We start from the raw sequence: 15,413 nt of genomic DNA, 5'->3' as shown, positions 1-15,413 counted from the left end.
ATTATTTACACAAGGCTTATATTTTGTCTTCATTCCTCCCCGCCCAGCTGTATGTGTTAGTGGAGATGCATACTCCTTGTTCAAGCTTGGAGATAACCCACTCTCTCATTTGCCAAAACTAAATGAGAATTTACAAAGGACATTCAGAATAGAATGGCTGAAACATACCTGTGAGCCATGGAAAATTAATTGGTGTATACCTTGTAGTACCTAGTAAAATGCTTTGCATACAATCTTTATTGAGAAGCATAAAATAAATGAAGATATATACAATTTCAATATTTAACAATTATCACTGAATTCAGTAAAAACTTCATAATTTGGTTGAGTATTGAGTTTACTCATTTATACGCTACCTTCCCAGAAAGAACTGTAGGATTGACTTGAACTCCTAATGAGAAGGGTCAGCCTGTTGTTTAATATTTGATTAATTTTGTCACCAGAGACCTTGCATTGATATATAACATCAAGTTTTGTCACAGATCATGGGTGCTATTGATTTTGTTATTACCATTGGTTCTTAGTCATTCTTTTCAGACGAGAATCTGAGAAATGTTATCATGTGTCCTTGTTCCAGTTATCCTTCCTTTTAACAGTTTTTACAAGGCTTTGTGAAGATTGGAGAATTCAGTATTTCCTGGGTATGTCATTTTATCTTGATAATTACCAGCCTGTTGCCCTTAATACCTTTGATGTTCCCTCAAATTAAATCAATGATGAAGGAAAAACACAGCTAATATTAGCTTTTCCCTTCCTGTTGTTATGTTCTGGCACTACGTAGTCTTTCTACCAAGGAATAAATCTATGTACATTTGGTTCTTCATAACATGATTTTACAGAGAAATTAAAGTACAAGAGGTGAATGCTCAAGAACAACTGTGAAATGATTTCTAACTTTATTCTACTATTTAAACATGTTCTTCAAGTAAGCTTTAGTTTCAAAATAAAACATTATATTTTTGATTAAGCTGTGTCCCTCAGCATGAAATAAAGAGATTGCAAGAACAATCCAGGCGCGGATATTAACTGAAGCATTTTTTAATACAATTTAACTTGGTGATAGGAAATGATCCTAACACTGGGCCAAATGAATACACAGGCAAAATTAAGTTCCTACTTACCTATATTATATATTTATATCTCAAATAATTTACTTGTGATTTATTTCCTGCAAAGATTAACTCATGGTCTGGCCACCCATCTGGTAACATGTTTCATGTAGATGTTAAGAGCAAAGACATTAGTTCTAGGAATTTATTCCATGGGTATTCTATAAGTAAATAAATATTCAGAGTCCAAGGATGTTCAAGGAAACCTTGTTTATAAAGTAACTGGAAATAACCAGAACTTCATCACTAGGAGACTGGAAAAATAAATTATGGAATAACCATATTATAGTATAGAAAAGAAAGTGTATCAGGATGGGATAAATTTATATATATACTATATATATATATACACACATACTGTATACAAACATATATAGACTATACACACACACAAACACACATATGTGCTTCTTTATATATTTATAAATATTTATATATTTGTGGAATATATCTGGAGGCCTACACAGGATATGATTACCAGTGTTTACCTTCAGGAGTAGGGTGAGGGTAGAGCAGAGGGTGGAAAGCGTACGAAAGAAGGAGAAATAGACATAACTCGGCTGGTCAAAGGAAGTGGGAAAGTGTTTCAATAATTTCAGAGTGATCTTACATAAAGAGCAAACAGAGGGATAACTCAATTTCCACAGGCAAAGAGGGAGTTTGTGAGTTGTATCCCTCTAAAAAAATTAGCAAAATAATTTGCTACTCTATTCCCATCATGCACAATATGATTTCCCTGCCAGAGAAGAGGGGAGCTGAAAGAAAAAGTCAGGAAAGGGGAAAACTCCACCAGCTCTGGAGCCGGCTATGCACCTTGCGTGCACTTCAGTAAAGAGGTTAGAGGTTATCGGTTTGATCAGCTTTGCAGCTCGTGTCTGCCTCATTCTGTCAGCCTTCTCTTTCCCCTGTATCAAGCTAATTCTCTTTTGCAAAACAAAGATGTGAATAATGTTGGAAAAAGAGTTTTCAACATGTGCCTATGTATTTTCCTAGCCATTAATATGGTAAATTAACACATACGGAGTGGGCTGTCCATCCCAGGAACTACTACTCCAAGCTCTCTCCATGTATTCATCTGTTTTTCCACAGTCCTCAAAGACAGGTACCATTACTATAAATCTACAGATCTAGTCATTCGGTAAGAAAAATCTAGGCTCGGAGAAGTTATGTAACATGTTCAACTACAAAACTGTTCTTTACTCTAAAACAGAATCCAATTTTACTACAATGTACTAAAAGTATGATATAAAAGTAAAGCAACTCTCTAAGATAAATTCATTTAAATCCATTTATTCTAAGAGTGCAGATAGAATGCAGATCAAAATAAATAGTCCTTACATGCTGAGCCCAATGATTAAGTTAGTAATTAACCTTTTATCAGTATAAGCTATACACACACATACATATATCAAATTCTCTAGTTGCTATATGAAGTAGAATTATTAAAATGTTAATATTCTTTCAGCTATTTCAACTTTGTTCAACTAATAAGACTGGATAGTCTAATCTTTTATGTAATGTTTTTTAAAAAAATTTTAGCTTTAAAAAGATTTTAGCAGACAGTATTTTATAAACAGGAAAATACAGGTTAGTAAAGCAACAACCTTTGACCACAAAGTAACTCATTAGAGGTAACCTACCTAGAATGAGAAGTTACTGAATTTTTCCCTTGTGGTCATACCACAAACCATGAAAAATGTGTGGTGTACCACCTAAAGCACATTAAACTTCACTGGTACTTTAAACAGTTTTCCTAAGCCATCAGCCATGCAGAAAGGTAATTAGCTTGTTAAATATGCATCAGCCACAATCATATTTACTCAAAACATGAAGACATACAGAATACACTAATCTCTATTAAATTGGGTGAAGATTTATATGTGATCCTATTAACACTCCCCTAAAGCAGATGACACCACTCTATGGCAGAAAGTGAAGAGGAACTAAAAAGCCTCTTGATGAAAGTGAAAGAGGAGAGTGAAAAAGTTGGCTTAAAGCTCAACATTCAGAAAACTAAGATCATGGCATCTGGTCCCATCACTTCATGGGAAATAGATGGGGAAACAGTGGCTGACTTTATTTTGGGGGGCTCCAAAATCACTGCAGATGGTGACTGCAGCCATGAAATTAAAAGACGCTTACTCCTTGGAAGAAAAGTTATGATCAACCTAGATAGCATATTAAAAAGCAGAGACATTACTTTGCCAACAAAGGTCTGTCTAGTCAAGGCCATGGTTTTTCCAGTGGTCATGTATGGATGTGAGAGTTGGACTGTGAAGAAGGCTGAGTGACGAAGAATTGATGCTTTTGAACTATGGTGTTGGAGAAGACTCCTGAGAGTCCCTTGGACTGCAAGGAGATCCAACCAGTCCGTTCTGAAGGAGATCAGCCCTGGGATTTCTTTGGAAGGAATGATGCTGAAGCTGAAACTCCAGTACTTTGGCCACCTCATGAGAAGCATTGACTCATTGGAAAAGACTCTGATGCTGGGAGGGATTGGGGGCAGGAGGAGAAGGGGATGACAGAGGATGAGATGGCTGGATGGCATCACTGACTCAATGGACATGAGTTTGAGTAAACTCCGGGAGTTGGTGATGGACAGAGAGGCCTGGCATGCTGCGATTCATGGGGTTGCAGAGTCGGACATGACTGAGTGACTGAACTGAACTGAACTGAAAGCAGGAGATCCACCTAAAAGATTATTCGAAAGTCGGTCATTTCCCCCTCTTTGAATATATCTCATCGAGTAGATGTTCTCTACTTTCAGACCCAGCTTTATCAACTTTGAAATTTTTATTGGCTATAAAAGTTCTTGATGTGAATAGAAATTTGCTTCCCTAATTTTTGACCCATTTCTTCCGGCTCTTCCAAATGAAGTTATATAGTCCATTCTTTTCTTTGCCATAACAGCCCTCTGAGTAATTTCTGGACAGCCAGCCTATCTCCGAAAGTTTTTTCCAGGTTAGTTATCTCCAGCTGCCTCCAAGTTTCTTATAGGACTGTCTTTCAGCTTCTCATTGGCTGGTTAATGTCCTTGCTGAAAGTAGCTACAGGGTGCCAAGCTGTTGTAGATTACAATGTAAACATGGCCCCCTCAGCTGTCTGCATACTGTTATTTATGTAACCCAGGCCTGTGTTTCTGTAGTTAACTGTAGTTGCTACGGTTTAAGCAATCTGGTCACACATTTGATTGCTACTGAGTTTGGGTTAAATTAAAATTTCAAGATGTTTACATTAGCCCCCATCAGATTATGTCTTTCACTCTCATTTTCAAGCTGTCACAGTACAGTTTCGCTGTATTTGTTCTGCCTGTACTCATAACACTGGCAGCTTATATTTTAGCTAACTTTTCAGCTCTGTATCATCTGTATACCTAATAAAACAGCTTTCTGTGTCTTCATCCAGGTCATTCATCAAAAACTGAATAGGTCAGGGACATGGACAGAGGCCTTCAGCAAACCACTATGGACCTCGGTTCCGGCAGATAAATGACAACACACACAGGATGTATATAAAAAATTTAACTTAAATAAACTGCTAAAGAGGATCAGAGAATCTTGCAAATGCGATTTTAATTTCAGCAAGTATTTGTTTTATCTTATAGTTTAGCTTTGCTTTTTAATTGTTTGGTGGGAGGTTGGAGAACACCATAAACCTTCCATAATTAGGACTTCTCAAAGAGTTATAAAACAATAATTCTATGAGGTAGGAATTATTGTCCCCATAATGCAGATTTAGAAACAAAACTTGGAGAGAGTCAATAACTTGATTAAGGTTACAAAGGTAATGACTGAGCCAGAATTCAAACCCAGATGCAGGTCTCTAATTGTTCCAATTAGTTCTATTAACCAAACAGTTTGGTTTTCTTCTCCTTCAAAAGTGAAGTGAAGTGAAGTTGCTCAGTCGTGTCCGACTCTTTGCGACCCCACGGCAGGCTCCTCCATCCATGGGATTTTCCAGGCGAGAAAACTGGAGTGGGTTGCCATTTCCTTCTCCATTCTCCTTCAGAGATAACTATAATATCATACCTGGGAAAAGATCCCTGCCATGAGTCTGTATAGTGTTCTCTCTTAATAGTATCTCCTCACTTTCCTCCAAAATTGCCAGATGGTAGAAATCCTACATTCTTCTTATTAAACAAGAAAAAAAGAACATGAGAGGGCCTGAACGCATCTGTTTACATAAAAAAGTTCACAAGCATACTCAGAAACACATAGGAAACTATTTCTCATGAAAGACTGAACATTACCACCATGTAGAAATCATTTTCAAAGGCAGCATATTTTAGTTGACCTATTGAATTGGTGACATTAATGGTGCTTAAGTGCATCCAATTCTCACATTAGCCTCTTCATCAAGCAAATCAGCACTGGGCAATAGAATCTGGAGTTTGAGTCGGAAAAGGAGTGTTCAAATCTTTCCTCAACGCCTCCCAGCTCCTCAGGAGAGTATGCTGGGTCTCTTTTGTCTTGCTCTGCACTCTCCCAAAGTGATCTCTTCTAAAGCAATGGCACCATTTTCCAACTCTAAGCCAAGAGTCATCTAGCAGGCACCTCTGTTCTGGAATTTACCATTCCACTTCTCTCAGAGTCTCCACTGGAGAGCTCACAAGAACTACACACTCAACTTGTCTTTAAAAAAAAAAAAACACCATCTTTCACCAATCTCCAGCGATCATTACTTCAGTTCAAGGCACCGCTATCCATCCATTCACTCACACTGGAAACTTGGGTAAGCAACCTTCTGCACTACTAATAATAAATCTCTAATCCTGAAGTCCTACTTTAAAAACCAATTTTCAGAAGCTGTTCACTTCACTTTGCCCCTTCTGTTCCTCTTCGGTTCACACCACTATGTTCTTTCCCCTGAATCCAGCTAAAGCTGCTTAAATGGCTCCCATATCAACTCTTTCCTGAGCTCAATTCACTACAACAGGGAGGTTTTCTAAAATCCAAATCTCATCATATCACTCTTTTGCTTAAAAGTAATTCCATTGACTTCCCCAAGGAAAACAAATTGAAGTTTCTTACTATGTCTTACAGGACCCACATCACAAGCCTCATCTCCTGCCACTCGCTTATGTAACTCTACTAGACCTCTTCCCACTTCCTCAGATTCACTATGCTTTCTAATGCTGTACAGTTTGGAAGGTTTTCCTTACATTGATCTCCTGGGGATGCAGTGATGGACATATGGAATTACTTCCATTTCAGTATAAAGAATATCAGCTATAAAGGCCACTCCCTCCAGATGCCCTGGAAAGTTGCATGGGGTAGAAGGAGGAAATGAGGTACCAACCTGGATGAGCATCCAGCTGAACTGGCAAAGATACAGGTAATGTGTGACTGCGGCAATGGCTGAACAGCTCGCCTCTGTGAGTTGGGGACTTGCGTATGCAGATGCTAGAAATACAATCTGTAAGAAACAAATACCTTTATTTTTAAATCACGTTAAAGTCAATCAAGAATATTTTAAAAAATCAATTTTCTTATTTGAATCAATGATTCAATGACTCAAAGGGAAAATAAGTTGATTTGTTGCCCAACTGAGAAGACCAAGTCATCCTAAAACAAAAATACATGGGTTTTTATGCTTCTAAGAAAAAAAATTAATGATATGAAATTATGCTACATGCTGTTTTGGACTGTCATTGGAAATTCTCAGAGTAAATCTTGCTCTTATCAAGGATGGACAAAAATCATATGAAATATATTTACTTAAGTAAAAGTGAGAAAATAGAGTGGAAGTACCATTCTTTATGTAAGTCAAACCTCATAGGAGAGAAAAAAAAAGAGAGGTAAAATTTCTAAGTTTATTATCATCTGCATCATCGTGTTAGGAAGTAATTCATGTAACAAAACAGACTTAAAATAAATTTTAAATTTCAAACCCTACAGTTACCGTAATTCTTGGATTTTTATTTCAACTGTCTTCAAGTCTGTTCAAAAGTATCCTTCACAGTAAGATCTCTCTTGACTACACTATTGAAAATTATATCCTCTTTTCTTCTTTATTTCCACTCACGTGATCATCTGATTCTTTCTTTTTTTAATAGCACTTGCCACTTTCTAACACGTTCTATAATTTATTTCTTATGTTTCTTGGTCATTTTTAGTCTCACTTATTAGAATGTAATCCCTGTAAAGGCAGAATCACTGAATGTTTTACCCACTGTTGTACACAACTCACATAGCCCAGTATCTGGAACATAGTGAGTGAGTGAGTGAAGTCGCTCAGTCGTGTCCAACTCTTTGCGATCCATGGACTATAGCCCACCAAGCTCCTCCATCCATGGGATTCTCCAGGCAAGAAAACTGGAGTTGGTTGCCATTTCCTTCTCCAGGGGATCTTCCTGACCCAGGGAACGAACCCAGGTCTCCTGCATTGTAGGCAGATGCTTTAACCTCTGCGCCACCAGGGACATAGTAGGTACTCTTAAATCTTTTATAGGGTTTCCCTGGTGGCTCAGATGGTAAAGCGTCTGCCCGCAATGAGGGAGACCCAGGTTCGATTCCTGGGTCGGGAAGATCCCCTGGAGAAGGAAATGGCAATCCACTCCAGCACTCTTGCCTGGAAAATCCCGTGGACAGAGGAGTCCATGGGGTTGGGCTGCAAAGAGTCGGACACGACTGAGCGACTTCAATCTTTTATTGGAGGTACTCAATAAGTACTTGTTGAATAAATGGATAAATAAATGAAGTGAAACACTCCTGTGATTTCTATTATTTTGAATTTTCTCTATTTTATGACTACTGTGTTAAATTTTATAATGGAAACTACACAAGGCAAGGGAAACTTTACAGCAATAATAACATACTGTAACATTGCAAGGAATAAATTCCCTTCCTCTTTAGTTCAGAGACCAAGTCTTCCTGACTTAATATTTTTATAAGCTGCTACCATGTCTGAAACATGCCTGAAATGTTCAACAAACGATTGTTGAAAGAAAGAAAGAAAGAAAGAAAGAAAGATTCCAAAATGATAGAGCGGTGTTGAAAGGAGATAACTGACTTATGTCTCAAAATAGCCCAGCTTCTAAAAAGGAAACACAAATATTAGTGCTTCTTGGATTTAAAAAAAATGAACAATGTGTTCAAAATAGGAAATACAAATATCACTAGTGCTTCTTGGATTTTTAAAAAATGAATAATTTGCTCAAAATCAAATCAGAGTATTGTTTCTATTTTCCAATGAAATAGCCCCTCCCCAATCCACTTGTCCCAAACATGTGTACATTAAATTTTCTCAAAAATTTCTGCCCGAAAGTTTTCCCAGGATGGCATCACTGTGGTGAATGACAGGATCTGGGATGAGACCTCACATGCTTCCAGCATCACTATTTCACAGGGAAAAACTAACCATAACCAGTCTCCTCAGCCAATTACAGAAGAACCAAAATGCTAATTCATAAATTTACAGTAATATGTATCTCATGCCATGCTGACTCTTCCCTCTTTGGAATTATTTATTGAGTACTTCCTGTACCAAGTATAGGAGAAAAAGAATCCTGCCTTTTTTTCTTTTTCAAGCTATGGACACTGAACAAGTCAGTTTACCCTTTTGGGACTAATTCCCTCATCAGTATAAGGAGGAAGTTAGAAAAAATTAACTGTAAAGTCCCTTTCTACTTCAAAATTCCAGTATTCTTTTTCAAGTGAGAAGTATTCCTATTTCAATTTTTTGTTTATTTAGTTCTAGGTTGGGAGTATACGTTGCTCACAATAAAATAAAAGCAGACACTAGGAAGGAATGTCTCATTATTTCCTAACAATCTGGTATAAATGAGTTCCCTGAATAAACAATGTCAACAAATTCCCTTTCCAGAACTTATCACAAATAGCTTTTGAATTAATGAGGGCTTACCTTAAAAACATGCTCAAATTTTCCTAGATTTTTAGCTTCTAAGTTCTGAGTTGTAATGTCATAAATTTAACCTTCCTAAATTGTACAAATGATTTCTTTACCAGCTGAGCCACAAGGGAAGGCCAAGAATACTGGAGTAGGTAGCCTGTTCCTTCTCCAGCAGATCTTCTCAACCCAGGATCAAACCAGGGTCTCCTGCATTGTAGGCGGATTCTTTACCAGCTGAGCTATCAGGGAAGTTCATTCTCTTAACACTTTCATCAAAACACTAACAATGAACAATAAACACTAGAAACTGTACTTTAAAAGATTCAAGAGATATAGAACTATGAGATTCAGTCCCTAAAAATGAAAAAAAAATCAAAATTGTATGTTTTCCTTTTTACAAAGTGGCATCTTTTCATAAAGTCTTCATGAGATTACTTATAAACCTCTCTAATTCAGATCCTATAGTATAGATTGTGTTGAATTTATTCTGTAGTTTTTTCCTGATCACCCTGAATAGTTTGCTAGGTAAAACAACAGCATAAATCAAACTGTAGGCTTCCCTGGTGGCTCAGCAGGTAAAGAATCTGCCTGTAATGGCAGAAGACCTGGATTCAACTTCTGGGTCGGGAAGATTCCCTGGAGAAGAGAATGGCCACCTACTCCAGTATTCTTGCCTGGAGAATTCCACGGACCACGGAGCCTGGCAGGCTATAGTCCACGGGGTTGCAAAGAGTCAGACATGACTGAGAGACTAACATTTTCACCTTTTACTTTTCAAACTGTAATTGAATATGCTTAGTTTTATGCATTCTATGACACTATTTATAAATGGTACACTAATTTAAATGATTCTTATTCTTTTCAATGTCTATTTCTTTGAAACAAATCAGTACAAGTTATTGTTTAAAACTGTATTTACTTTCAAAATACAATTTTAACACCCAAAATTTCAATCTTAAGATACTTCTTCATGTTTTATTATGTTGTAATTTTTTTCTAAATCATAAGACTATTTACAAACCTACTTGTGTAATTATGAACATTCTTCCAGAATGTTCTCTAAGAGAAATGCTTTTTCTCATAATGAGAAAAGATTGATAGGTTGATAAGCAGGAGAAGGCTGAGCTCTTAATAAACATTACAAAAACAAGGATGAGCTAAGAATACTTGGAGAACCAGCAATTACACAACATTGGGCCTATCTATAACTAAATTAAAGTGAATTGAAATACAAATTAAACAATGAAAGTAAAATAAAATCTCCTAGCATATTTGGCTCACATATCCTTAAGACACATTACCTAAGAGACAGGAAGTTTACCACTGCTTTTTCACTCAAACACATAGAGATGTCCAGGAAAAAGGGATATTCTCAATTAGTTCTCTGGATACACTAAGTTGAACACCATAGGAGGAAACAATAAATTTTTCAATGGTCCATCATTCAGGTGTTGATTCATTCGGTAAGCAAGTGTTGGAGTGCTACTGTCTACAAAGCACTATATTAGCTATGCAAGATGAAGAATTTGATGGCACAAAACAGTGTAAAGAGAGGTGCTACATATTTTCTCTTGGTTTGCATGTGTGTGTGAGCACACGTGCATGCATGTCACGTACTAATGATGTGAAGTCATTACTGTTTCCATCTCAATTTAGTAAATGATGACAGAGGATCTGATAGGGGAACTAACTTGTTTAAGGCTCTCTGAACAAGCATTAAAGTGGGGTTCAAATCCTGGTGTTCCGATTTGTAAAACCAGTGTTCTTTCTAGAACATCATGCTGCTGCTCCCCAAGCTATTCAACATCAAGCAGGAGTCCTATCTCAAAGTCCTGAAATTCTAGTTTAGTGTTTGTTTCTCAACGTTTTGTAACTCATGGGCCACCGCAGGTTCACAATGGCAACAGAGCATAACAACTATGGCAAATATAACATCACTCTTAATTCTATATTGATACAACATATGTACATCTTAACTAAAAGAAAACTGTATTCCCAAAAGAGAATATCTGATATATTTTGTTGACAACTTATAAAATTCTTCCTTCTTCTGGTTGATTAGAGCCCTATTATAACAGCTAAGGGAGGACATGGGCTTCCCTGGTGGTTCAGCTGGTAAATAATCCACGTGCAATACTGGAGACCTGGGTTCGACCTCTGGGTTGGGTGGATCCCCTGGAGAAGGGAGAGGCTACCCACTCCAGTATTCTGGCCTGGAGAATCCCATGGACTGTATAGTTCATGGGGTCGCAAAGAGTCAGACATGACTGAGCGACTTTCACACACACACACACACACACAAGGGAGGACATGGAGGACATATATTCTTTCACTTTAAATATATAACACCTGTCTCTTCTAACCTGGGCTAAATAATAACAATTAATAAAAGCTGGTTTTCCTGTAAACTCCATTTCTCAGTACTCCTTTATACACACTCCTGCCACCATCCCCTCCCTTTACCACGCACAATCCCCCTCCTTTCTCTATGACAGTCTTCTCTCCACTCTCCATCTTACCCAGACCTACTCAGTTTTTACAGAAGCAGCTCAAATTTCACCTATTCTGATCATGACAGACTCCTAGACTTTTCTATTTCTTTGAGTGCTAATAGCGCTTGCTAAGCATTTACACTGGGCCAAATGTTGTCCTTTCACACAGGGAAGTTCCTAGGAGGAAGCAAGACATGCACATATGATGCAATAAAATGTGACAGGTGCTGTAGTGGACGATGGTGTAAAACATCAGGGGAATGCAAAGTCAAGACTGAAGAGTGCTGCTTGTGTATGGAAGTCAAAGGAATATTCAAAGAGGAAACAGAATTGCAAGTGGCTTGGCCTATACCTTCTCTTCCACAGGACCCTCCATGTTCCAAACCTGCTGCTCTAACTGCACTGATTGCCCTTCTCTAAAACATGTTCCCATCATCTCTCAACTCTTTGCTTCTGTTCGTTGTCTTGTGTGTAGCTTGAATTTTTGTTTGATCTTTCTCTATCAGAAATTATATCCATTTTTCAAGGTGTGGTGGAAATGTCAACTCTATCATATGGCTATTTCTTTCAACCATAAATAACCATTTCAAGCTCTGAATTTTTAAAGGCAGGATTCTGTTATAACAATCAATCCATTTTGCCATCCAATTCTTTAGATTAAAAATTAACTTAAATCTCCTGGAAAACTGTCAACTCCTTAAAGGCAACAATCCAGTAATATTCTGTATTATTATTTTGAATATATTTTTAAGAAGGAAGTATCGCTAAGTATTCAGTATCCCATACAGACTCTATCATGATTTTGAGCATAGTATTTTCTTAAACAGTATTATTGACGTATGATTGACCGACAATAAATGGGACATATATAATGTGTATGATTCAATAAGTTTTGACCTGTGAAACCATCTTCACAATCAAGATAATTAACGTATGCTGCCCCAAGCTTCCTCACGACCTTTGTAGTACCTCCTTGCTCCACCACCACACTGCCCATCCTCAGGCAACCTGTTTCCTGTCGCTATACATTAGGTTCATTTACTAGAATTCTATGTTAATGGAAACATATGTACTCTTTTCTCTCTGGTTTATTTTACTCAGCATCATTACTTTGAAATTCATCCAAAATAATGTATCAATGGTTTATTCTGTTTTTATTGTTGAATAATATTCTACTAACGTGTCCTATCACGTGTTGATGGATATTTGGGTTGTTTCCAGTTTGGGGCTTTTACGGAGAAAAGCTGCTACGAATATACAAATCTTAGTATGGACATATGCTTTCATTTATCTTGAGTAAATACTTGGGAGAGGAATGGCTGGGCCATATGCTGTGTATTTAATCTTTTAAAAACCTGATTAAGGGACTGGCCTGGTGGTCCAGTGGCTAAGAATTCACCCACCAATGCAGGGAACATGTGTTCAATCCCTTGTCCAGAAAGATTTCATATGCTATATGGTGCAGCTAAGCCTGTGTACCACAAAGACTGAATTCACGATCTAGAGCCATCAAGCTACAGCTACTGAGCCCACATGTTGCAACTAATGAACTATATACTAACAACTAACTATTAGAGAAATTAAGAAAATAGTCCCCTTTACATCTGCATCAATAAGAATAAAATATCTAAGAACAAATCTAAGGCAATAAAAGACCTGAAATTGAAGAAGACACAAACCGATGGAAAGATATACCATGCTCATGAATTAGAAGAATTAATATTGTTAAAATGACCATACTACTCAAAGCAATCTACAGAGTCAAAGCAATGCTTATCAAAATACCTGTAACATTTTTCACAAAACTAGAACAAATAATTCTAAAATTTGTATGAAAACATATAAGGCTGTGAATAGCTGAAACAATCTTGAGGAAGAAGAACAAAGTTGGAGGCATCACATTCCTTGATTTCAAACTATACTACAAAGCTACAGTCATCAAAGCAGTATAACACTGGCACAAAAACAGACACATAGATTAATGGCCTAGAATACAGAGTCCAGTAATGAATCCACACTTAAATGAACAATTAATCTACGACAAATGAGACAAAAATATACACAGGGAAAAGACAGCCTCTTTAGTAAATGGTTTTGGGGAAACCAGTCAGCTGCGCTCAAAAGAATCAAACTAGGTTACTCTCTCACACTATGCATAAAACTAAATTCAAAAACAGATTAAAGACTTAAATATAAAACCTGAAACCATAAAGTTTCTAGAAGAAAATGCAGGCAAGTTCTTTGACAGTGGTCTCAGTAATACATTTCAGTCTCAGTATTTTGGGATGTGTCTCCTCATTTGCAGAGAACAAAAGCAAAAACAAACAAATGAGACTACATCAAACTAAAAATCTTTTGCTTAGCGAAGGAAACTATTGGCAAAATGAAAAGGCTGTCTACTAAACAGGGGAAAGTATTTGCAAATGATACACTTGATAAGGAATTAACATTCAAAATATATAAAGAGCTCATACAACTCTTCTTCAAATAAAACCAAACAACCTGATTAAAAAATAGGTAGAAGATCTGAATAGACATTTTTCCAAAGAAGACATACAGATGGCACATGAAAAGACACTCAACATCATTAATCAAGCTGGGCTGTGCTCAGTCGCTCAGTCATGCCCAGCTCTTTGCGACCCCACAGACTGTAATCCGCCAGGCTCCTCTGTCCCTCTGTCTTGCCTGGGGATTCTCCAGGCAAGAATACTGGAGTGGGTTGCCATGCCCTCCTCCAGGGGATCTTCACAACCCAGGGACCGAACCCAGGTTTCCAGCACTGCAGGCAGATTCTTTACCGTTTGAGCCACCAAGGAAGCCCAAGAATACTTTACCAGCTGAGTACCCAGGATGCCCCATTAATCACGAGGGACATGCAAATCAAAACCACAATGGGATGTCACATCACACTTGTCAGAATGGCTATCAAAAAGACCACAGATAACAAATGTTGGCAAAAAGATAGAGCAAAAGGAACCCCTGTACACTGCTGATGGGAATGCAAGTTGGTGCAGTCCCTATGGAAAACAGTATGATGGTGCCTCAAAAAATTAAAAATGGAATCACCATATAACCTACCAGTTCCATTAAGGAATGGGCATTAATCCATGGAAAACAAAAATACTAATTAGAAAAGATATAAGAAGACTCTTGAGAGTCCCTTGGAATGCAAGGAGATCCAACCAGTCCATTCTAAAGGAGATCAGCCCTGGGTGTTCTTTGGAAGGCATGATGCTAAAGCTGAAACCCCAGTACTTTGGCCACCTCATGCAAAGAGTTGACTTATTGGAAAAGACTCTGACACTGGGAGGGATTGGGGGCAGGAGGAGAAGGGGACGACAGAGGATGAGATGGCTGGATGGCATCACCAACTTGATGGACGTGAGTTTGGGTGAACTCCGGGAGATGGTAATGGACAGGGAGGCCTGGCGTGCTGCAATTCATGGGGTCGCAGAGAGTCAGACACGACTGAGCAACTGAACTGAACTGAACTGATGCATCCCTCCGTTCATCACAGCATTATTTACAATAGCTAAGATATGGAAGGAACCTAAGTGCCAATCAATAGATGCATGTGTGTGTGTGAAAGAGAGATTGGAATATTACTCAGCCATAGAAGAGAATGAAATCTTGCCATTTACAACATGAATGGACTTAGTTGGTATTATGCCAAGCAAAACAAGTTAGAGGAAGACAAGTACTATATTATTTCACCTGTGCATGGAATATAAAAAATAAAAATGGCCAAGCATAACAAAACAGAAATAGACCTATATATTCAGAGAACAAACAGGTGGTTGCTAGAGTGGAGGGGAGCGAGTGGAGCAAAGAAGTGGGTGAGGGAGATTAAAAGGCTGTTTACAAAGAATGGTTCTACATTTAAAACTTAAGAAAATTTCAGGAAGATGTTTAAAATCACACAGTCTATTTTCAAGGATTCACAGTAACTGATGAAATTTTG

General features: G+C 37.7%; 1 protein-coding gene across 1 annotated transcript in view; it reads right to left on the bottom strand.

Annotated features, from left to right (window-relative positions):
• The window catches only part of ADGRV1 (adhesion G protein-coupled receptor V1), a 552,816-nt gene that overhangs the window by 181,184 nt on the left and 356,219 nt on the right, over positions 1-15,413 (bottom strand). Inside the window, exon 84 of the mRNA XM_027970511.2 lies at positions 6,408-6,524. Within this exon, the coding sequence (XP_027826312.2) occupies positions 6,408-6,524 (117 nt within the window). The remainder of the gene's footprint in view (positions 1-6,407; positions 6,525-15,413) is intronic.

Source organism: Ovis aries, chromosome 5, assembly GCF_016772045.2.
Source record: "Ovis aries strain OAR_USU_Benz2616 breed Rambouillet chromosome 5, ARS-UI_Ramb_v3.0, whole genome shotgun sequence".
NCBI lineage: Eukaryota > Metazoa > Chordata > Mammalia > Artiodactyla > Bovidae > Ovis > Ovis aries.
The sequence above is the reverse complement of the archived record's forward strand: the minus strand, read 5'-3'. Positions and strand labels throughout refer to the sequence as shown.